Source organism: Bombus vosnesenskii, unplaced genomic scaffold (assembly GCF_011952255.1).
Source record: "Bombus vosnesenskii isolate JDL3184/JDL3185 unplaced genomic scaffold, Bvos_JDL3184-5_v1.1 scf7180000013355, whole genome shotgun sequence".
Classification (NCBI taxonomy): Eukaryota; Metazoa; Arthropoda; class Insecta; order Hymenoptera; family Apidae; genus Bombus; species Bombus vosnesenskii.
In genome coordinates this window covers 1,634,707-1,661,275 of record NW_022882990.1, presented here as the reverse complement: position 1 = coordinate 1,661,275, position 26,569 = coordinate 1,634,707, and the positions used below count along the sequence as shown (strand labels likewise).

Here is a 26,569-nt window from a genome sequence, read left to right as displayed (position 1 = left end):
GCGTATGATTAATGTAAATAAACTGTTGTTTATATTAACTATCGATCTAAAACTATCGATTATCTGACTTCAATTCAAGTTTCAATGAAACTGGCCTACCTTGATCTTTTAAGTTAATAGAAAAATTCCATAATATATATTATCTTTATTGTGTGATACACATGAAATTGTATATTTGAGAGATACTAATGTATATAATGTGATATATTGATCTGTTTCATCGTTGGAATTTTTGCCACATATATAATTAATATATAATTAAAAAGCTATTGTATAACTATAAAATTACAGATGTTTAAAATATATTTGAACATATCATAGAGTGATATAATTTAAGCAAAAATTAATGTCATCGAAATATAAAGTACGAGTTATGTATCTGCATTAATTTTTTCATGAGTACAACGGACATTGAAAATTTGCGTACAAGCAATTCTCTTAGGTGATAGCTTTTTTTAAAATAAAGACCATAGCAAAGGATAATTGACGATAATTAAAAGGAAATTTTTGAACATTATATATATTACACACACATTTTTATAATAAGATATACTAATAAATACGCAATTATTGAATTCAATTTTTAAAAACACATAGTATTTGTTCGTATAATTATTTTTAAATAATATAGTTATTTTCTATGAAGTATAAGACAAACTTTTAGTCATAGTATAATTAGAAGCAACAATTAAAAGATTGTTAGTACTAGTATGAACGATTTTATTGCATCAGCCATAATACTGTGATAAAAATTAACTTTAAGCTAATGAATAAAATAAATTAACAGAATTCTGTAATTATTTCGACTAGTGTAATATGTGATAAAACAAAATGGTGAAATTATATACAAAATCTATCAGTCGTCGTATAAAGCGAACAGAATCCTCCGTTCTCAAACATCAAAATCAAAATCAAGAACTAACACCTTTTTGTTTCAAAGCAAGAAGTTTAATTTATAGCAAAGAATGATCGGTACGGCTGACTTCTGATTATCCTAACCTATAAATCCTATAATTCAATAGCGCCTATAATGTCTTACAAGTGATTGATTTTCCAGTTATCGGCAAGGAATCACTTTAGTAAATTGCATGGCGGAATCCAACGTGAAAATATGCGAAATTTCCCCTATCTTTTTCTTTTTCTTTCGTGATGGAAAGATAGAGGAGATAAGATAGAAGAGTAAGATAATGATACGTGTATCTAATGATTCAATTAGCAGGCTTCGTAACAACATCGACGTTTACTGAGCATTAATTCATGGTCGACGGTTTAAGAAACGGTATTACCTACTGGCGATCGTTAGTCCTAAAAGGTGGATAATTGTAGCGCATGAGAATATATATTATATATTTACATATCTATTTTTTTATACTAGCTTATTTATATTTTTAGTTTATTTCCAATATTTAAGTATACATTGAAGCGATAGATCGAAGTATATAGATTAATTCTACTAATATTAGGAAGTTTTAGAATTGTCTTTTAATATTTAAATCATGAATAAAAGTTTCCTTTTATAATAAACTTCATATTGATAAAAATTATATCGTTGAACTTTGTCAATAAAATTAATATTTTATTTTATATTTAAATAAAAATTGTTATTAGTTTGTTATATTTTTATTTTATTTATTATTGCTTAGTTCGTGCCTTTCGACTTTGGACGAACTTTCGGGTTTACATCTCTCATGTCTATTTCTCTTCTTATATGTCTATCTCCTCTCTTTTCCACTTTATTCTATTGCACTCATTAGTTTGTTATATAATTGAAATAATATAAATGAATTGAGAGTATAATGAGAGTCGAATATTGTCAAAGTTTTATTCAATATTTTGTACATTAATTTTTTATTAATCAATGTTACATATAATTTCTAGTTTGATAAAATTAAATGACAGACTAAATGTTTTAATTACAGAAATTATATTTATGAGTATAGAATGTCGATAGGAACATTCTATTATTATAATTGTAAACGTATTTATTGCATCACCTGTATATTATTCAATGATTTTCGGATATGTAGTACATATACTGGAAACATTCTATTATATCCTTAATTTGAATAATAATAAATCGAAGAATGCGATAGGACGATGTTTTATAGATGATATTTGGATATGCCGAAGCAGATGAAAATTAATGAACGCATATCAAATTCAGATATACATCATATATAATTTACAAATTGATCTTTGCATGTTCTATAATGAAAAAGTTTCAATAGTTCAATATTTTAAAGATATAAAAAGAGATAGGCTATTTTTTCTATATATGTATAATAATTTCCTTCTCTTGAAAAAGAACAGATTATTTAATAGAATTGCTTAGAAATTATTTTTTATTTGTTAATGTAATTGTTACTTGTTACTTGCTAAGTTTGGAAGTGGAAAGTTCAATCTTAAAGATCAAGAACGTCGTGAAAGGCAAAATATAAATATAAAATAACGCACAGTATATACATATATTGTACTATATGAGAATTAGCAAGAAGATTATAGAGAAAAATTAATTAAGTTACATAGAAAAATTATAGAAGAAGATGCGAATATATTACTGGATAAACAAATAAGCATATTGAAATATGTAGCTTCCTTATTCATCTACAATTCATATGAATTGTTCGAGTCACCCAACATATGTATAACGATTTTTGTTTTTAAAGAATGATTCGGGCGTATGCCTGTCTGTAAGAATTCATTTGTTGTTGGCGCATCGTCGCGTGAATAAAAATTCACACAAATTTGTGTCTACTGTGATCATCCTTAGAATAGCTGCTAACATCATGTGACGCAACGACACGCTGTGCCGATAAATTTTATAGGTCGGACGGCGCCCGGACAAATGAGCAATAAACATAAACTACGCTCTGCAGCTTCTGTTATTGCGGTCGTTGCATTACAATGCCGAGTCGCGACACCAGTGCACGCGGCACTTCTTTATTTCGAGCACCGCGCCGCACCGCACTGCACCGCACCAAGCGGCACCGTGTTATAGCGGTATTGAAGTCACTGCACCGTGAGAATACAGTTACGTGGTATTCTTGTGAATAATTCTGACCATTAGTGCGTACGGGGGAGAACGTAATGCCATTGGAACTTTCAATAAGTCTTTTACCACGGAGCACACACACGGGCAAGAAACATTTATGCTTTTAAATGTGCTACTGTATAAAGATAGCTGATCCATTAGATATTTTTCTTCCTTCTTAACGAATTTTTATCAATTTATAAACACCAAAATTAGATTCCTAAGGAAGCTTTTTAAATTTATTGTACTCTTTGTACCAGCTCCAGTGACGCTGTTAGAGAAATACCGATGTCTTTTTTTTTTATTTATTAATATTTACAATGAATTCTCGCATTGAGAATTTTCAGTAATTTTTTCTGTCGTAGCGCAGACACATGGCTAAATATTTATAATAAGTTAATACTTATTATAGATAAGTATAATTTTTAAGTAAATGTTGTAAATAATTAAATATTACTTAATAAAAATATCTAATTAAATCTAGTGTTTAGGTCTAACGGGTAGTGTCTCTTCAGCCTGCGGATCTGGTCCGAGGTGTCAAGTAGTCCAGTAATTAGGAGGTTTCGATGTTTGTTGACTCTTTTGCTATATCTGTCGCTATATTTTGCTATTTCCTCTTTAACTGTGGGTATCTTGAAGTCGTGATGTATAAATACCGATGGTGTGAGCATTTTTATTTGATTTCGTTTTCACTGATTTAACACTAAGAAACGAAAGAATCGTAATTCAAAAATGTTTTGACTTAGAATCGACATTTTCTTTCAAGTATCTCGGATATCACCTTCTGCGCTTTAGTATGTATAATATAATATAATAATATTGTCATTCAGAATAAGAAATGCAAGAAGAATGTCGTGTTAAACGTGCATTTTATCGGTTGTCACGATTAGAGTGCTAAAGACACGCTAAAAGGCAATAAGATATTTGAATTTGAATTTGAAATAATAAAACACGATACACCGGAGGAAAACATTCGTCCACGATTAATAGTTTATTAGTTTTCAATATCTTAGAAGGTATAAGAGAAAAAGTTGATTAAATACTGAAATATAATATTAAAGATACATTTGAAATTTTGTAGCAAAACAGTAAGGTTCTTCCCTTGATGGTTTAGGAATTATATGCAATTTATAAATATGTTTTACTGTATAGAATAGAAAAATAGTTATTTTGTTGGTTTTGAAGTGCTGTGAAGAAAAAACTGATTAAGAACTTAAACTACTTGTTTTTATCAGAGATGTATTTTAGAGAGAATATTAGCTGTTTATAATGATGTAACTGAATTTATGTGATAGGCTTCTTACTATAAACACGTATATAATGAGAAAAAGTTTATTCTCTTTAAAAAGCGTTGAGCTTTCAAATTATAAATTAAAAATGTTTAACATAATAATATTTAATACTTAATATTTATTGTATGATTAAAATTAAAATATATATGATTATTAACACTATCACGTCCGGTGGCACCAATGTATGGTCAAGTGCAGGCAAAATATTAGTGTCCTGAGACAGCACATTGACATCACCCGCAGTCCACTCTGTATGCAAAGTTTACGCACTTGAAATTTTTTATCAAAAAACGCCGCTTACTGATTAAAGTTATTAGTAAATTTATGCAGACGGCAAAGTCTTAATATTATAATATTTTAATTTAGTCATAAACACTGAGATAAAAAAATTAACAAAAATTTTCTTATCGTGGTTTTCTCTTGTGGTTTTCAGTGGTATAAAGCCTTTACAGAATTTAATGAATGCATTGAAATTAATTTTGATTTAAGTCATTAGTTTCATACGTAATTATCGGTTACCATATGTTTAACGCGTCAGAAATAGCGAATGGTTTGCACCAGCACCTTGACATTTCGACGTGTTTCAGATTTATTACGTTCAGATTTATAACTAAATACATATATACAGGGTGGTTGGTAACTGGTGGTACAAGCAGAAAGGGGGTGATTCTACGCGAAAAAGGAAGTCGAAAATATAGAGTTTCCTAATCTAAATTTGGTTGAAGTTTTTTGCAAAAATCTTTGAAAATAAGACGAAGCAGCGGTAGATAAAAGTTATATAGATAAAAGTTGTTGAGAATATTGATCTTGACGTCATATTTAAAGGTCGTTGAAATCGGTTAGGTGTGCTCTGATAGATACAGTTACTATTTCTCTCTTTTGCTATATGATATTTTAGTCTTATTTTTGCTTGTAAAACATATTGACGAAGTTTGACCGGAAGAACGTTGAACATTCTATAGATGAGAATGTTTTAGTCGTCAAACAGATTTCTTTTCGCAACGTAAACAATATCTGCGTAATTTCATACTTGATGATAACAACATATCGATGATTATTGTTAGTTTAATCATTTAATTAAATTTAACTAATTATTAATGTTAGCCTCTTCTTTTTTAATGTATGATTTCTTTAGAGATTTCTTCGTTTGCTAACAAGCTTGCATTATAGATGAAGTGTGATCGGAGAAATAACATAATTAAAGAAGTTGCGAATTAAGTGAATTTGCTTTGATGTAGGTGAGAACGTGGTAGATAAACCGGTTAAGAAATAGAATATTTAAGAACGTATTTATTAAATTAAAGAGACTTGTTTTCATAGAAAGATACTGCGTTGTAATACATTTAAATGATTCGATAACTAAGCTGATTATTTTAAGATTTATTTCGTAATTATCATTTTTACTTTTAATTAACTTTTATTTTCTCATTTAAGATAATTATGCATATAGTAACAATTTTCTATTGGTATTTTAAATATGCGATATTTAATTTCACTTTATGCTATTATGAAAATTACTATATCTGTAATGAAAATATCCTGCAGGAGATAAAAACAATTTTATACTAATAAGTCTTATATTTATATTAACATTCTAGTACTCTAAATCATCTTTTTTTAATTTGTGTTTTACCAAGTAAAAAATCTCGTTTTATCATAACATATATATATTTTTCCATACGAGTATATAAATATACGACTAACAAAACTTGTTTTTTTTTACTTTAATATTCCAATCTAAACGAAACTCTAATAAAATAGTCAGAGATTCTTCAAACTTCTTTTGTATAAAACCAAAAGGTTTACTTTTTGGTATATTTCTATACTAATAAACGCCTATATACTAATATTTTATAATAAAATAAACTTGAATAAAATGATCCAAAATTCTTTAAAGTTGTCTTTTTGCTAATCAGGAAAACTCGCTGTTTCACCGTATCTTTATATTAACAAATGTATATTATGTATATTATGTAAGATCGATAAAGGCGAACGACGCTTTGAATTGGAATCAAAGATAAAGCGTTTATGTCACTTTCCATATTTCTCAATGAAAAATTTATTTGGTTAATTACGTATATATTACGTATATTATGTACGTCATATGTATATTATGTACATTAATATTCTATTCTAAGTCAAATTCAAATAAAGTACTCTAAAGTTACTCAGTTTTCGTTTATGCAAACCAGGAAAATTTGTTTTATTGCATTTTTTGTATCATTTCTGTAAAAGTGTAACTGATGTATATGTACACGTACATATACACATGTATAAATAGTTAGGTTGATAGGGTACATTGCAGGAATCTAGCAAGAATGAATATATCTCTACTTTAAGGTGTAATTGATTAAAACTACATCGAAGTTGCGAAATTATCCACTGTAAGGAACGGGCTAATAACAAGGACTTTCTCTTATTCATACGAAAGCTCATTGGTATGCTTACGCAGAACAAATGCCGAGCCTTTGGAATGGCGAACAGTGTGCCGTAATATTAACGAATAATTACTGAGATCACGGCTTGTTAATGACCTAACGGAACTGTATTGCTTAATTTTGTTGTTTCCACATTCAATGGAAAGAAGCATTATTTCAGACAAAAATGTTGAAGAATATTCGCGAAAGATAAAAATTAAAGTCCTGTAGTTTAAACTGTGAAGTTTATTAATATTGTTAATTGAGACGAAATTACGTATTATGTTACGTACGTATTGCAGTACATTCTTTAAAGATAAAATATGCTTTGCAAATACAATTCTGTTTATTAATATATCCATAATTCCGTGCTGTGCATGCAAATGTAGGAATAATAATTGTTGATCCAAGAACAATGAATTGATAAATAGGAATTATGAAGAAACAAATATATGATAAATAAATAAATAATAACGCGTGTTCCAGAAACATAATTTTAAGCAAATTGGAAGTAAGTAAACTAATCAAACGGATGTGAAGTGAGAATATAATACCTAGCTTGTTTTAGGACAAAACATAGTTTTTCTTACCAAATTTTCCTTTGAAAACAGCGTTATTAAGTAATATATAATTTGAAATTATTAAAAGCATATAAAATTTTAAAATGCATATATGTACAATAATTATAATTATATTTTAGCACATTTCGTTTCAACTAAAATTGTCTATAATTTTCTCATAGAAAAATGTCCCATTTCCACATTATTAGTCATTATCTACCTTAAATTAATTAAAAAGTCCTCATAAGAAACATAATAATAATATATGATTTTAGTTTTATTGATGTTTTGTCAGTGAGAAATATCTTACCATTTTAAGAACTACATATAAAAGTAGCATTTTGTGTAATTAGTTTATGATATATGTATATTCAGTAATCGAATAAACGGTGACATAGCCTTTTCAATAAGTTCTGAAAGACCAGAATCAATTGCTTTGAGTCGAAATTGGATGCTGAAACATACAACAGATAATTTTGTTTCACCGAGTCTCTCAGTTTTCTGTACATATTGATTTCATATTTCTATACTATACATATTTCTATAATAAATTTGCAATTTGACCAACTTTTAAATAAATGTGTCGATTATCGATGATTTAATTTTAATTCTAAAAGGTTCTAAAATCACATTCTGTGTAATAACGATATTTATTAAACAATATGAATTACAAGAATTACGAGAATATTTCTTATACAGGGTGGTTGGTAACTGGTGGTCGTGAACTGGTGGTGGTAAAAGAAGTCGAAAATATAGAATAAAAATTTTTCGTTCGAGGCTTTGTTTTCGAGAAAATCGATTTTGAATTTTCGCTCGGTATGCGTGCACTTTATCACGTCTCGTTATAACGGATCTCACTGTAGATTTTTAAAAAAATGAAAAAAAATAAAAAAATTCTTTATTCTAAATTTTCTACTTCTTTTTTCACGTAGAATCACCCCCTTTCCCCTTGTACCACTAGTTACCAACCACCCTGTATAAAACTTTGCGATATTATTTAACAATTGCATTTTTATATAATAAAATTTTTCTTTCTGATTTTTTTTCTGAAAATATATTACATAAAATATTGCATCGTTTTTATCATAATAGCAATTGATATATGGAAATAATAAATTACACTAATTTAATTTATAAATTTCGAAATTAATATAATGGCTAAATCGTTAAGAAATACATTTATTTTTTAATTATTGTAATAATTGTATTTAAACGTTAAAAGTTCTCGGTGAAAATTTTTTTTGTAATGTTCATTTGGCAAATTTGTATTAAAAGGTTTCTAAACTTAATAATCGTTTTTAGGATTAAGCGAATATCGCATATTTTGAGTAGATTATTTTTTCCAGGATTTTGGACATGGCTTGGAGAAGAGAAAGGTCGATAGTTCATCGATGTAATTGATGGTTTCCTTGGTTCTGGTATCAACATAGGTTTTACACATTTCCATGCTGTAGACAAATAACTGAGTCTTAACATAGCGCTCTATAAGTTGATTAGGTATTTAATTACTCTGCCTGGTAGTTAGATGTCCGGTAGCATCGTAAGAGCTTGCCAGTTATTAGCTCTATTCCTGATGCTTCCCCAGCACTGAGTGTGTTGATTAAGTCTTTGCTGTTCTTAATGTGACCAATTTTGGATAACGCGTCAACGAGAGTCGTAAATTCCCGTTACGATTAGATAATCGACGCCACAAAATGATCTATCCCCTTATTTCTGTTAGGATAATAGGGGTGGTTCGATTGAGTATACACTGAATTACCAGGTATATAAACAAATTACAGTATATTCAAACAACTTGTTGACTAGAGAGATATAAAGTGATAGAGTATTGTTAGGTTTCGATTGGTAGACAAGATTACAGTGTAGAGTACACGACGTAAGCTTATAAATGTATAACAACTGACTCTCTGTGAAGATGATGTTGCGGAGGAAAACTTGCGATGGCTGAGTCTAAGGACACGAAAAGAGCTGGTTTGTTAAGGACGAGTTTTCGTTTGGTTCATCCTGCAGTTGGTCTTATCGCGTTTATACAATTCGCGGTCCGTAGTTTTGCCGCGAATGTCGACTCATGTCGTGTGTTATAAACCGAAAAATGTTCCGTACTTATTCGCCTGCTACATAAAACATTTTTCATTAATCTACTGAACGTTTGAGTACTCGCTGATTTACGCACTGGTTCTTTAGATGAGGTAAAGAGCGCGGCTTCGTTCTTACATACGTCCTTTGACCTGTTAAGATAATGTAGAAGTGTTTGGGCAGCGCAAATCCTTTCATTTTCATAAGATGGCAACATTAACAATGGTTGATTTCGTATAGGTTTCAAAATTTTTGTTAAAGTTAGAATCTTTATCTCGAACGAAATCGCAATTCTCCTTTTGTCGAAATCTCATTCGAACGCACGTTGCCATGGGCACATTTGATAAAAGAGAAACATCGTCGCTGACTGCCCGTGAGAAGGAACTCGACGAATAACCTGCAAAATGTTTTCGGTCAGGTTGTGAGTGTGCTTATTTTTAATAAACAGTTCAAAACTCTTTTGAACTCGAATCTAATCCTTGTTCTTGTATAGCAATTTTATTTATTTATTTATTTATTTTGTACAGTTCGAAATTCTTTGTTCGTAAGTCTAATCTCCGAACTTCTGACTGTCGGAAAAAGAGCGAATGGGACGATTAAATGATCACCTGCTTGTATTAGGTTGTCCGAAAAGTTTCTTTCGTTTTATAAGGAAATAATAAACGCACAATGTTTTTTGTTTTATATTAGTTTATTGAATTATGCACGAATATAACAATAGAAATAGAACGAAATGGATCATACCTAATTCAATAAAATAATATAAAACAGAAATTGTTGCTCGTCTATTATCACCTTATGAAACGAAAGAAACTTTTCGAACAACCTAACACAAGAAACAGTTAAGAATACCACTCTATTTGTACGATTCGATTCCTATACATCCCGAGCACAATAAAAAGCAAATTGAAAGGAAAAAACGTAAATAAGTTTACGCTTTTTCCTATCTCGATGTTCTTGTTTCTTCATTTTCTTCAGATTCTTCTGCAACCGATATAGCAGATTCTTCAACCAGCTCTGCTTTTCTTCTTCGCCCGAAAGAAAGCAACGTTTCCTTCTATTAAAATAATCTTTATTTTGTCTACAAATTCTATGTGGCTTCATTCATACAAAATGGAAGAATGAGACAAGCAGAGGTGCAGCGCTGAGAAGCGCTATTTCAGACGCATCCTTTTTTTTACTGTAAACCTGTGGCATTAATTCAGTTCGAAGTGGAGCACTACCGAGTGGTCTCGACGATGAGGTACGAAATACAATACTGTTTTTTGAATGGTGGTGTCTCCACGTATTCTACGAGTTGCAGCAGGAATTGTATTTTGATATCCATGTGCTGTGTAAAAAGATCTATCCGTTTCGTATGGTTTTTATAGCGTGCATATAAGAATGTCGTGGAGTGAGGGAAGCCTTGAGTTCATCAATTTTCATTTGGAGAGCGTTGCAGTTCCATGTTATCAGTTTAAATTTGTCTATTACTGGTTACTAGCCTGGTTCTATTAGGAGTTCCACGACACATTGTTTGTTCCACAAATAAGGATATTTTGTTGAACAATTTCTCACCCAATGCATTGAAATTGTTATTCATATCTTCGTTTTGTTCAACCTTTGAATTTTAGTAATGTCCATATATAATTTGTTAAAACTTATAAGTGGATAATTTATTATGTGGGTGCTGTTTGTCGCCTTTCTATTCGGTGTATATGAATTATTTTTGAGGCCACGTTTTGGGCCTTTGCCTGGTTATCTCCGCGATTAGTTCTTCCCTTAGTTTATAGTCTCTACAATTAGTCGGATGAGCTTCTTTGCAGTTACTGCAAGTAAGTTTATCTAATCTGTTTACACAGTTTTTATAAAGCTGTTGTTTTGCACATTTTATGCGTTTATATCCTTTATTTCAATAATTGCTTGTATGACATAGTAGTTCAATTTGTATTATTGTGTGAACCAACCACGGCATATTGAAGATTCCCGTGTTATTTTTAGCTGATTGAAGTTCTATCGAAAACATCGAAGAGGCCTGGGTAGTTCTTTTGCTGATTATATTACTCACGTGTAATACTGTATATCCATAGAACTGCAGTTCACGCTTGATTTGATGAATAGAGATGATGTAGTGCAAAGCTGCCTCGTATCTTCTTCCTTCTTCCGGTGCGGGAAATGTTCATAGATGACATTTAGATTTCTGTCTCTTGATTAGTGGTTTTAACCCCTTAACCTACGATTTAGGTTCGAGAATTTTGGGCCGAAAACGTAAACAAACTATTATATAGGGTGGTTGGTAACTGGTGGTACAAGCGGAAAGGGGGTGATTCTACGCGAAAAAAGAAGTCGAAAATATAGAATAAAAATTTTTTTTTAATTTTTTTTTAATTTTTTTAAAAATCTACAGTGAGATCCGTTATAACGAGACGTGATAAAGTGCACGCGTATCGAGCGCAAATTCAAAGTCGATTTTTTCGAAAACAAAGCCTCAGACGAAAAATTTTTATTGTATATTTTCGACTACTTTTTCGCGTAGAATCCCCCCCCCCCCTCCTTTACGCTTGTATCGCCAGTTACCAACCACCCTGTATGTGTCGGGTTGGTCGGGTTGGCGTTAGTCTTAGAGACGTTGCGTATCTTCATTAGGACAAGCCATCGTAGTTGTTCAATGGAGATTATATTTACAATTATATGTACAAGTGTTGATTTAACAGAGTTTGACAATTAAACGTGGTAATTAGACACTCTTGCTGTAAAAGACAATGTTCTTAGGTTCAATAACGAATCCACGGTCAACGGGAAAACTCTTTGTTCAATAGAATATATTTTAAAACACAAAGTGACGTTAGCTGTGACGCTCGGTATTTTTCTGACTGACTGACAAGACGATGTGTGCAAACTCTCCAAGGTGATCACAAGAATAAAAGACTGATGCGATCACATTTGTCAATTACATATTGACCAGGGTTATCGACAAAATTCCAGGCGCCGTTACTAGGTAGACCAGCGTAGAACCGTCATTGCTCCTGCTCTGGGGCTTGTTTGTTAATACAGCGTGTGCCCCTCAATATTGGTACTTCTTCTGTTGGGTAAAAACGTTCATCCCGTGACCGTGGCTACGTTCGGCGACCAGTTGTGTCACCTCGAGCCCAAGCCCACTGTCACAAATCTCGGGCAAATATAATCAGACCGTATCACAACTACTACTTCTAAGTTCTATTATTTAAGTACAGCTGTAATGAATAGTTTAGACCAAAGTATCGGGGATCTTCCCAAAATTCCAAAAGAGTGGCCCGTTGTCCCTACATCTCCGACATATATATTTTCGATGTATTTGTTTAGAACTTCGATTAATGGGTAAATGACATCGACAAGGATGAATACCGAAGAAGGAAATGTGGTTGGTTCGTTAGTTGAGGGTGAACTGGTTTCGCCAGTGTTTAGACATGCGTCTTGCAAAGCATCGTATCCATTGATGACCAGCATATTGGAATCTATTAGCTATTTTTTGGATACTGGTGTTTGTGTAGATTTCGTAGGTAGGAAGTTTAGAACTCGTTCTTTATTAGTCATTTTCCTTTTCTTAGTCCTTTTCTCGGATGCTCCAGATATTATGGATATTTCTCTGTTCGTTACATTTCGATGTCGTTTATAGTGTGATTAATTTCTTGTAAGATATATTTATTTTTGCTATTTTCAAGAGATAGTTTTGTGGATTTTCCGTTTGGACATCTCTGTCCTACTCACGGTTATTCTTCAAGAAAGTATTCACTGGTTGAGATGTTCCACTATTACGTATCGTTACTTTCTATTTACTAACTACACAGGTGATGTTTATGTATATGTACTTACGTGTGTATGTATTTATGTGTGTGTGCGCCTATATTTGTGCTCTCTCCGGAGGTAAATTAGGAACACACATAAAATCACTTATTTTCGTTAAATATTTAATATACAAACAGTTGAAGCGTTACAAAGCACTATATTCATATCATACAGATTTGTATAACCATTCACGTAAATCTAATGTTAGATTTTTTGTAGGTGAATTCTTTTGAAAATTGTAATTAAATCTCTGAATTATTAGGATATATAATATATCACAAACAAGAAGCACAAACCAAACATCGAAGAAATACACAGATATATGGCAATATAAAAGAATACGAAACAAAAAGTAATGAATTTTTAAATAAAATTACTTTAAAAATTCTATGTAAACACAAATCAAAGAAAAATGATGAAACAAATGTAACGTGAAACATGTCAAATGAAATACGATCCAAAAGTCTACAGAAATAGAAGTTCGAGAAAAATCAACGAAACGAAAATAAAATCAGCTTACAAAAAGCTGGCTATTTTTGTGATAATAAACTGTCTCGCGATGCATGAACATGAGAGATACACTTTCTATTTTTATCATGTTTGTATATTTAATATCACGGTATCTGATCTGATTGTGTACTCGTACGATTGTAAATAAATTGTCACAACTTTCTATTGTGACGACATACGAAATATTCTGTTCTGGTAGCAACCTAACACTTTCGTGACTGATAACGTAGCGACACGTCTTTTGACTTTTAATAAGTCGGAAGTGACTAACGTAGCACGTAAGAACGTACTTATCTCAATTGGTAATTATTTTCATTTGAATATTTTCTGTTGGTGTAAAGTGGTGGGTTCGATAATTCAATTCACGATACAAAAGCATTAATTTTCGATTCTTATATTTAATTTTATCTAGCTAAAAGTTATAAATATTATGGAGGTAAACTACTGTTATCGGTATCACATTGCATTAAAATAATTTCGATTGGAAAATTTTATAATTATTTGCTGAAAGGACAAATATCTCTAAAAATAAGAAAGAGAGTAAGAGAAACAAATAGTTTTTGAGAAAGTAAAGTTAGACGAATATTCTTCACAAAAAATGTTTATTCGTATTCTAATTGGATATTGACAGAATTATCGTTGAAATTTCAAATACTCGAAGTTACAATCGTTCGCAATACGTTTTCACTCTTATTAATTACAAGATTTTAATTTGATAGATTTTCAATAATTTACAAATTGACAAATACAAAGACGTCGATTAACAAGACTGACAAGAACTGGGAACTAATGAAACAAAGAACTAAAAGCTAAAGAACTAAAGGACTAAAGAACTTAAGAACTGAGAGCAAAAACTAAGAGCTAAAGGAACTAAGAGCTGAAAAGCTAAGGAACTAAAGAATTGAAAGGCAAAGGAACTGAGAAATTAAGAGCTAAAGGAATTGAGAATTAATCGCTATGAACAAAGAAATTACTTGCCAAGAATTGGGGAACTGATCGCCAAGAACCAAGGAATTAATCACCAAGAACTGAGGAACTAATCACACAAAACTGAGGAATTAATTACTCTGAACTAAGGAATTATTTCTCTCTCTTCTATGTCGCTATGCTTATTTATATTTATGTCTACCGTGGAGGGGTCGTCATGTGACGGGTTATTCCGCGGGGGTTTGAAGCTCGAATTTGGTTTCTATACAAATTGTTAAAATTTATTTAAATTTCAAATTGGAACGCTCACTCGCGCTATTCGTAATTTTAATCTACGTTACGGCGCGTGCGCAGCGCGGGTCGTGACACAACCACCCTGTATATGTATTTGCATATACATTTATGGACCTTTAAGTTTCCCACAAATTTACAGAAATCCGTAATTTAGTTCTGGCAGTCAAACATCGTGCTGCTCTTAATCGAATGAAAGTTGTGATTCTTTTAATTCCTAATAAACTGCTGCTAATTTTACAACGTCGAACACATAAATTACGTTATTTGTTAAACCTTTGGTGTAAGAGGTCGAGCGTCCTTCGTTCGATACCATGATGCTACGATATAACGAATGATCATTCATCGTGCTAGGATTCTCGGTAGCATAAGATCCCGTTGCACGGAGTATCGGTATATTGCTACTCTTATTTGCGATTCGAGATTTCAATTGACAGCTCTGAACCAAGAGAGATTCCTGACCCGGGATAATAGATCGTATGTTGTTCAAAGAGTGAGGGATTGATTTAAATTTATACACACATTCGGTGAAGTAATGCCGAATTATGCGACTGTTCTGTATGTTGTGCTTTGATCATCTTGTTAGACAGAATGAATCACTGCATTTTCTTGTTACATTTAACAATTTTCGTATTTTTTGAAATTACAGAGAAATTGAAATATGTTATTTCAAATAAGTGAGATTAGTTATGTTTTTTGCTACTAAATATCCAAAAATATATTTTATATAAATTTACTTACTTTTTTAACACTTGGGGAAGTAATAGCGCGTATATACATAACAGGCATACTGTATGGTAGATATTTTTTAATTGATTATTATTTACAGCTCAGCAACTGATCTTATTAAAATCAAGTTGAGCTTTTACACTCTTGGAAAAGTGTCGTAATTCAAAAAAAGTAGCAATTGTAAAATTTCCTTAATTACTTTTTACATTAATAGACTTCTTTTTTCTTTCTTAATTATTTTAAATTTTTATCATTGTTATATTTTTTATAGAATTATTATTATCAATTATTATTAACAATAAAATAAGATAAGAATCATACAAATATAGCTAATTTAAATATAAGCGAATACTAATATAAATGAAAGGAGATATATATAAAATTCATTAAAAAATATATGCCTTGTAAAAAATCAAACAAATTAAGTTGGTATCAACGGAGCAATTTATTTTGAATTAAGTGCTACAAGTCGATTAGGTCTTCTTAAAATTACGTTATTTCTATACCGACTCCAGAACTTTTTTCATTTTTCTCTTTTTTTTATGTATGTATGACTAATCGGAATGATTCTTCTCGCATCTTGTTGGACGCGTTCTCCCGTTGGTTGTACTAGAAAAAATTTTTCGATTTGATCATTGTAAATTATGTTTTTTTTTTTCAAAAACTAATATTTTTGTGAATCGATTTCCTGTGTGTTCATCGATTTCTTTGGAATGGTTTGACCAATAAAAATGATTCCTTTTGTATTTCACAGTGTATGTTCTTCCACTGTCTAGTTACAACATTCTTTTACATTTATAAGCTATTTTTCTATATTTATACCGTCGTAGAAATGCAATCTTTATGTTCATTAATTACTCAGGATTCGTTTGAGTTCTCAGAATGAAACCATTTACATCTTCTAGGTAGTCGTGTTAGGGAAGTGATACATTTACACTGTACATGAGAGTGTGTGTGTAAGGGTCAGAGGGCGTCCAGGTCTTAGTTGAGACAAAAGACTGTCGTTAGAAAATTCTGGATAGTCGGTTGGCGACAAGCGTGCGTGCAAGACGTTCTTCAGAGTGTAATATAGATGTATAGCTGTTGTGTGTGAAATATAGTCAATTATTTGTATTTCCAAATCCTCGAATTTCCTTTACAAGTCGATCAATCGATCCCATTTGCAAAATTTCTCCAATTTGCTCATCGTTAACTAGCGTTATTGCAAGGAATTTGTTCTTTACCAATTTCATTTATGTGTGCTCAGTGAGCGTTCTGCAGTTGCTGAGCTGATATCGAGATGATTCTCAATATAGACTTCAATTCGTGTTTTCGTCGCAGAAAACATTGTTCTCCGGATTCGTTTTTGGGCGTAACTCTACTTTCGTTGCGATATGATATATGATAAGTTACTAATAAGTTATAGAAATATTCTTCTCTATCACTGTTCAAGGTATAATATTAATGGCAGAGTATAGGTTTACTGCCTATTCGTATATGGGGCTGGGCAATCCATGCAATTATTTATTCATTAATGAGAACTAAAAATTGGAATAAATAATAAATAGATAGAAATAAATTATCGTCTTACTAATGACGATGAAAACGATATTACGTTGGTCCTGTAATATTGATCGCTTTATTAGAAAATGTGAAATAAAAGATTTTTTGCCAAAAAAATATTACTGACTTTGAAAAGCGCTAAAGCGTATGAAATAATGTCTACTTTTATTTGTATTTTATCTACGCACATATGCAACAACGGTTAGATTGCTCATTTAGTTACTAAACAGCATACTAACTATATTGCAACCTTCTCGAGAGGCGGCGAAAAATTAAAAATATTACTAATATATGGTCCAATTCCATTTCTAATTGTATAACATTAGTAATTGTAATGATTGCATCTCAAATTAATAGTAACAAGCTTATTGTATGTGTAATAGCATTATTCTGTACACTATTAATACATTGAGCGTAATTTGTATCCGTACGGATACAAACCACGTTTTTCAATTTGGCCACTATTAAAACACGTTCTTGGTGATTTTGTATTATAATAATATTATTTATTTATTATAATAATAATAATTTAACTCCTTAACCTACAACTACGGGCATAGCCCGTAGTACGATGATCGGGTCAAACATAAATATTACGGGCATTCTCAAACGTAAATCGTAGGTTAAGGGGTTAAGCAATTAAAGTACATTTGTTGAAATTTGAATAATATACATGTCGGGTATGTCGGGTTAGCGTTAGTCTTTGGGGCGCGTTGCGTATCTTCATTAGGACAAGCCATCGTAGTTGTTCAATGGAGATTATATTTACAATTGTATGTACAAGTGTTGGTTTAACAGGGTTTAATAATTAATCGTGGTAATTAGACACTCTTAATGTAAAGACAATGTACTTAGATTCAACAACGAATCCACGGTCAACGGGGAAAACTCTTTCTTCAATAGAATATATTTTGAAACACAAAGTGACGTTAGCTGTGACGCTCGGTATCTTTCTGACTGACTGATAAGACGATGTGTGTAAACTCTCCAAGGTGATCACAAGAATAAAAGACTGATACGATCGCATTTGTCAATTGCATATTGACCAGGGTTATCGACAAAATTCCAGGCGCCGTTACTAGGCAGACCCGCGTAGAGTCGACATTGCCCCTGCCCGGGGCTTGTTTGTTAATACAGCGTGTGTCCTTCAATATTGGTACTTCTACTGTTAAATAAAAACGTTCATCCCGTGACCGTGGCTACGTTCGGCGACCAGTTGTGTCACCTTGACCCCAAGCCCACTGTCGCAAATCTCGGGCAAATATAATCAGACCGTATCACAACTACTACTTCTAAGTTCTATTATTTAAGTACAGCTGTAATGAATAGTTTAGACCAAAGTATCGGGGATCTTCCCAAAATTCCAAAAGAAAGGCCCGATGTCCCTACATCTCCGACATATATATATAAATGTGTAGTTTCAATTTATTTAGTATGCTGTTTTGTAACTAAATGCGTAGTTTAACCGTTGTTGCATATGTGCGTAGATAAAATACAAATGAAATAAAAATTATTTCATACTTTTTAGCGCTTTTCGAAGTCTGTAATATTTTTTTGGCAACAAATCTTTTATAATATCCTATTTACGAAAAAATGTCTCGTAATTAAGAAACATATTACGAGTATTATGTAATTTCTTTCTAAATAAGAACCACTATATTTATGTATATTTGTCACATAATTGTTTAATTGATGCAAGCAATAATCTTGCAACTTATGGTATTACAATTTCAAAATATATGTAACTGAATCTATGTACTTAATTTATAAATAAGCGACAGTTTTTATTTTTTTCTGTTTAATTATATCATAGTTTATTAATTTTACCTCTCAGCTGCAAAATGAGATTCGTTTACATATCTGATTGCACTCTCATTCATTTGCAACAGAGAGTAGAGCAACTGTTTTTATGTAATTTATTATTAGAAATTTTTCTATATACAGGTTATTTCATTTAACTTGACCATCTTAAATGTCTCACTTATTTTTTACGATGGGAAGAGATATCAGAGGAAGAGAATATTCGATTCGAAGGAACAAAAGTGATAGGCAAAAAAATTTTTCTCAAGGTTACTTTTTTGAGATTTCAAGATCATCGAAGTACCTTTAAATGAGACTACATATTTTCGTTACAACAGTCTTATAACTCATAAAAAAACAAATTGGACGATGTGCAATATGTTGACCTTCGCGTGACTTTCAACGAGAAAATCATGAAATGTTTGAAAATCCTGAAATCATGAAAGATTTGTTGAAATCTCAATTTCATTGGAACAATGCGTCGTATAATTGCCTGATGTTTACAAACAGAATGTTCGCCGATCGTTGAATATGACGTGATGTAAGAAGTTGTTGGCCAGCGCGATTGTCGGACCTACGCTACTTGATACTTAAAAAAATAAAATCTATAATGATACACTCACAACATCAGAAAACATACACAGATGTACATCAATTACTACAGAAGTATTTAAAAATATAGAGAAATCATACATTTGCCACCTCCAAAATTGAGGTTAACGATGCACATTCTGAACACATTCTGAAATAAATATTTTTATTTTGCAGTGAAACATACAAATCTTAGCTTTTCCTTCTATTCATACGAACATAATTTTCCATACTATGTTTTTCTGATATAAATTATCATGTCAAATTTGGGGAATTTGTTTTTGATTTTTTAACAAAGATGTTCTTTATTTCCTAGAAAAATTTGATACTGAAGTTGAGATGAAGAAATGCTATAACAATAAAATACATATAGATAATAAGAAATAGATTGTATTTACAAAAAGAAATAAAAGAGATAAAGAATGTTATCACAATAGTGAATTGAATGGTTTATTATGAAAACTATAATTATGAATGTTCTTACTTATATATTTAAATACATGTAAACATGAATGTAAATTATTCTCATTTTGAATAATTTTAGAAATGGAAATAAATAATAGTATTAAGTTGCCCGGAAAGTTTCTTTCGTTTTTGTCGAATTACGTACGATCCATTTTGTTCTGTTGAGATAAACACCGCGGCAATTCACAGACTTGGTTTCACGTTTGTATGAAGGTGCATTGTTGTAAAAAAACGTTTGCGAAAGAAAGACACTTTCCGGACAACCTAATATGTAAAGTAATGATATATAAATAATATATGTAATAATAGAAATAATAACATAATAATAATATATAATAGTATATAAATAAATGAAAATAAATAAATAATAAATATTTAAAAATATTTGTTTAATATTTATATGTGTAAATATTTTAAATCAGTACATGCAGTTGCACTGAATTTTCTGTAAACGCGTGAAACAAAGTGAAAGGTACCAATCACGAAAAAAGAAGAAAAGGAAGAAAGAGAGAACGAAGGTAAAACGTGAGTAGCTTTTGAAAACAACATTCGCGAATTAGCTTTTACTAGCAATTTATTTTAAAAAAGTACCTACTGCGATATAACAGCATAAAACCTTTAAAAAGGCCAGTTGTCATAAAATACGAGTATTATAGCTGATAATTCGAGAGAATATTTCAATCACTAGAATCGTTATATCTGTTGAAAAAGCACGAAAAATCTCGAGACTTCAGGCTCTTGCAGTAAAATGAAAGGTTACACTCTACTTGACAATATGGACTCGAAATCCAGGAAGGAATGCATATCAAGGTCGATCTCTCAAGCCACCCGCGGCTCTCTCTCATTATCGTTCAGTAAATCTGAAGTTAATTAGAGCTCAAGTGGAAAGCCATTTCGTTCTGTACGAACTAATCGAGTTCGAAGGAAAGATGTACATACATAAAAAATTCGTCTGGATGGGAAATGGATTGTGCATCCAAACCGCTATAAGAGTTACGAAAATAAAAGATACATATCATATATCTGATATGTATAAATGCACATTGAACGCTTTTGTCGATATTAGAAAAATGGTTAAAATTTTATATCATTTAATACATTCGAAAGTATTTGGAACTGTGTACATGTGTATACACTGTGCATAAACTAGTGTAGCAAACACTGTGTAAAGTATAATGGCTGTTTAATATATAAAGTATCTCGACTATGAAAATATGCCACTCTGTTGTGTACGGAAAATTAGGAAAAATCGGTTTACGAGTTTTTGACTCTGATGCACTTCTCTAAGAAATCTGAAGAGAATAATTTAATAATCTAAGCTATTAAAACTATAAAGACATTAACATAGTCACAACAAAAACTAAGGCAATAATATAGACAAATACAATTTTCCGAACCTCTAGAAAATCGATTTTTCAACTACAAATTTTGGAAACATTTATAGACATGTACGCCACTATGTACAACACATCTGACTTTTTTAATAATTTTTCATTAAGTAGAGCAAAAGAAATGGAGTTTAAACTGTAAATTGTGTTTTGCCCTATAACTACCGTTACTGTAAGGATAGCAGCTTGACACTTTCCGGAAAGCGTTTTCTTCGAGAGGTCTATTGAATGATATGCACCCAGATCAAATTGCTTTGGAGACAATTTTATCATGCTTATTCGGCTATATCCTTCGCGGTTACTTTTTTCCGTAGATCTTCACCCATCTGGAGAATAACGTTACGATGCTGGTGACAAGTCATTTTTGTCGCCGTGTACATACATTTGTTTTCTACTTTCAACTCTTTTAACTTCGAAGTTAACCTATTTTCAGGTAATCATATTATAAACATGTGTACAATATAAATTAATCAAATTCATATACATCAAATATAATTATCTTTAATAATCAACAACTTAACCATTAAATTTTCCAACCAATCTAACACGTAATCAATATTTCATTCAACGAATTCTACCTTAATGCAGTTTTATTTTGATTTTAATAACTACATTCAATCAATAATCAATGATCAAACATAAAAATAAATGAACAACCTAACTAATATCACTTTATGTATTACTAGTAAGTGAAATACTGCATCTTGATATTTTAAGATATTATGTTCTACTATAGTTTTTGTTTCTACTTATAATACGTTGGTACAAATTTAAAGAATGATTTTCTTTAATTTACAGCTGTGATTTTAAAAAAGAACAACGAATTTAAATTCATACGATATATACAGGGTGGTTGCTAACTGGTGGTACAAGCGGAAAGGGGGTGATTCTACGCGAAAAAGGAAGTCGAAAATATAAAAAAAAATTTTTCGTTTGAGGCTTTGTTTTCGAGAAAATCGACTTTGAATTCTCGTTCGGTACGCGTGCACTTTATCACGTCTCGTTACAACGGATCTCACTGTAGATCGTTGTTTCGATGGAAAAATTAAAAAAAAAAAAAATCTTTTTAAATTAAAAAAAAATTTGTATTCTACATTTTCGACTTCTTTTTTCGCGTAGAATCACCTCCTTTCCGCTTGTACCACCAGTTACCAACCACCCTGTATAACAAACAAATGCAATCGTACAGCGAGGAAGATTTCCATCAGTTTACTATTCGTGCGATCGCCTTGGAGAGTGACACATCGGGCAGTTTATACCGAGCGTCTCAGCAATCGTATTTTGTGCCGTAAATTATTATACGCGTAGTAAAGAGTTATCCCGTTGGCCGTGGATTCGTTGGAACCCAAGAACATTATTAATAGCGTTCATTAAACTTATTATTCGTAAAAACATATTATTCGTTAATCTTATTAGTCGTTAAACTTATTATTCGTCAAACTATTTATTCGTTAAACTTATTATTCGTAAAACATATTATTCCTTAATCTTATTATTCGTTAAACTTATTATTTGTAAAACATATTATTCGTTAAACTTATTATTCGTAAAACATATTATTCGTCAAACTTATTATTCGTTAAACTTATTATTCGTCAAACTCAATATTCATTATACTTTGTAAAAGTTTTGTATATTCGTGTAAATATAATCTCTGCTTCGCAAAACGATGGCTAATTTAAACGAAGAATCGTTACGCGCCCTAAATTCTAATGTTAACCCGACGTATATACTAAAAATAGAGAATATGTAAAATACAGCGGCTACAAAAAGTATTTGTACATCATTGTGTTCACTATAGCGCTCTCGTATCATATCGTATCATTTAGTAGTGCTTTCATATGATTATTATAAAACCATAAAAAAAGAGCTTCATTGAAAAATAAGAATTTGTGCCCTTACAAGCAATTAATTCCTTTTTCACAAATGTACCAACAAAGCTTCTCAATCAACCAAATACGTAATCAATACTTTAATTAATTTAACGGATTCCATCTTAACATCTTAAATTCTTTACAATGACCGAAAACTTTTTTTGCATGTATAGTAAAAAATTGGCGAAACTAATCAATGTAGGAATAAAAAAAATCACATTTTAGACAATTTTTATTTAAAAATACATCATGACATACACGGTATGTCAGTGGGCGTTCGTAATAATTTTGATATCGGATGACTATGTGACATACTATATATAGGTAGTATGAGTAACATAACGTTTTAGTGAAAATTTCTGAAAGATAAACACCCAAAAGGTTATTATTTTATTAATTTAATTATTTCAAAAATGAGAAAATTATATAAAATGTATATAATAGGTATAAACATTATTTACACTTGTAAGTCAGAACAAACAAACACACACGATATACAAATTTTACTATAATATAAAGATATATTTATACATATAGCAAAATAAAAAAAATTGTTTGAAGTAATATAGATCATAAATAATCTTTATAATAGTTCTTGAAAGTCTCTTCGAAACATAAACCTATCTTATCTTTTCAACCATTGTTCTTCTGACCGGTGTTTGACAATTGACTAGAAATATTCATCATGAGGTACATGTGTTATCGCATGTCATCGGCGAGATATCGTATGACATACATACAAATATGCTATATTATCTGTTTCAAACGTGTTAATGCAATTCCATCCTAATATTGTTCGATAGGTAGAAACGAACAACACTCACCTTGCAATTATGGTAATTTGCATTGTAGAAAGTCAGTTCAGCGACAACACACCTCCTGTAATGTGGATAGATCGAAATTTGGTGCTTCTGGATACAGAACCTGTAGGAAGTGTGGTGACTAGAGCCCGTGCGGAAGACAACGAACAAGATCAGCTAACTTATGGCTTGGAACCTCTTGGACACAACTACAACGGAAATGACAGTCCGCAACCGCCGCTTCCTTTCTTCATCGACAATAGCACCGGCATTATCTACGTTAATGAAACGCTCAAAGGCAAAGTGAGTGTCACTTTTAATCCATCTTAATAATTTTCGTGTTTGTAAATACACTACCTTTTTTAGGCCCTTTTACTCTGCTTTCTTATATATGAACAGCCCATTTTATCCTAAGTAAATATTGTTTAATTATTGGATAAAATTTTACATCATTATTCGTAAATAGTGTTTTCTTGTTGTCATTGAAAATTTGGCGATTTAATTCGGTAAAGAATAACATTGCCAGTAAATAACAAATACAGTAATTTTGTAGATAAAATGTAATTTTATTTGTAAAACGCTTTTTGCTTTCGACTTTAACTGACTTAACCGGCTTTGAATGTCGGTGAAATATAACGAATGAAACAATATTAATATTTCTTAATATTTTTTCAAATAATATTTAATTAATCTATTTGATTGATAAAAATAATCTAATTAATGCTTAAATATAAAAGTAGAAAATGTTGGCGCGTACCGTTTCTGTAACAAATTTTATACCTGTTTGGATAATAAAAAATTAATATATTCCGTGTTTGGTGATTTTTTGCAAATTTTTGGAAATTTGGAATTAAATGAAAGAAAGTCTCAAATGATGAAAAATTAATGTTTCGTGAGTCCTTAGTAATATATGTATTATAGCCAGTATACACGGATAAAATTTATTTTACGTCAATAAGAATATTTAACCAGGAAAAATCCAAAAGTATATTGTATTGTATTTAAATCATATATATTTTAAACAGCATAATTCCTAAAAATCAATAGACTTTTAACCACAAAAAAAATCGTAGTGATGCCCTAATCTTATTCCCCAGATTTCAGCTGTCGCGACATCTTTTTATTTCTTGAAATTGAAAATCGTCTAAAAGCTATAAAGGACTTAACTTCAGCGTAACTTCAAAAAATGAATAAGAAATATCCGCCGGTATTATTTTTGAAATATTTACAGCTAGCTATGAAACAAACTACACAGATGCCAGACTAAAATTAAAAAGATATATAATAATAAATACAATATTTAATTTCCAATAAAAAGTTTGAAATCACTAACCTTTTTTAAGATCTATGTGGTGTTAAGCAGAGGAAGAGAGATAAAACAGAGACTAATTATTATACAAATCAATAATTTATTTGACTATCATGTTTATATTTTTGTATTTTTATTATATTACTATTTTTGTCTATTTTATAAATTTATATTCTTTATTAATCAATTTTCCTAATGCAACTAGAGTTTATCTAATAGGTGCTCATTGATTTTCCTCTTTACTAGTGATTTTTCGTTCATACAGAGTGTCCTAAAAATTATGACAAAATCTGCAAGGGGTTCTACGCACAAAAATAAGTCGAATACAATTTTTTCCAACAAATCCAAATTTGGAAATTTATTCAATATTTATCACCACGGCTAATTATCGATTGAGTCGCGTAAGTAAACAGCAGCAAGTTATTTTACGCGTGAAAATAGAAAACAATTTTTTCGTTTAAGGCTTTATTATAAAGAAATTAGAAGTTGCACATGTTTAGTTAAGATTACATGTATCTGATACATGCGTGCTTGATAAATTTTCAAATAGAATTTTTTAAAAAACAAAGTGTTCTATGAAAAAATGTCTACATTTCCGACTTATTTCTTTATGTGGAATCGAATAAAATAGAATAATAAATAATACGATAATAATAGGAGTTGGCGTTCAGATAAATGAATTCAATTGACAGAAGTTCAGATGACTAGATACTAAAATTTTGTTTCTGTAAATGAAGTTTAGATGAATAAAGTTTTATCGTGTTCTTTATTTTCGTACTTTTTATAGTCATCGCCTAATCAGAAGTCATGGTATGGTACCACGCAATGTCATGGTGGTGCATTTAAGTGGTCAAGATCTCGTCGTTAGACGAGGGCAAAGTACGCACGGTCAGCTTTTTTCCCTGTCCGAGACGATGAGAACGTAACACAAGCTGCGTATGGTCGACATTGAGGGATTGAACGACGTTTCTTGTTTCTTCTTTCCAGGGAGGGCAGAACCTGTTCCTTTACGTGACCGTCTCCGACGGTCAGCTCACGACAAAGACCGAAGTCTACGTCACTATCAAGAACACTTCGGGTCCCAAGGAACCCGACTGGACCAGGTAGGTTCTTCGTCGAGGACAAAATTGTTTGCGCATCGATTGATGAACCGATTCCGATCT

The 26,569-nt window shown here is 31.0% G+C and overlaps 1 protein-coding gene across 1 annotated transcript in view; it reads left to right on the top strand.

Moving 5' to 3' along the window:
* The window catches only part of LOC117237037 (tyrosine kinase receptor Cad96Ca-like), a 63,277-nt gene that overhangs the window by 22,149 nt on the left and 14,559 nt on the right, over positions 1-26,569 (top strand). Inside the window, exons 2-3 of the mRNA XM_033500623.1 lie at positions 24,150-24,400; positions 26,394-26,509. Coding sequence (XP_033356514.1) covers positions 24,150-24,400; positions 26,394-26,509 — 367 coding nt within the window. The remainder of the gene's footprint in view (positions 1-24,149; positions 24,401-26,393; positions 26,510-26,569) is intronic.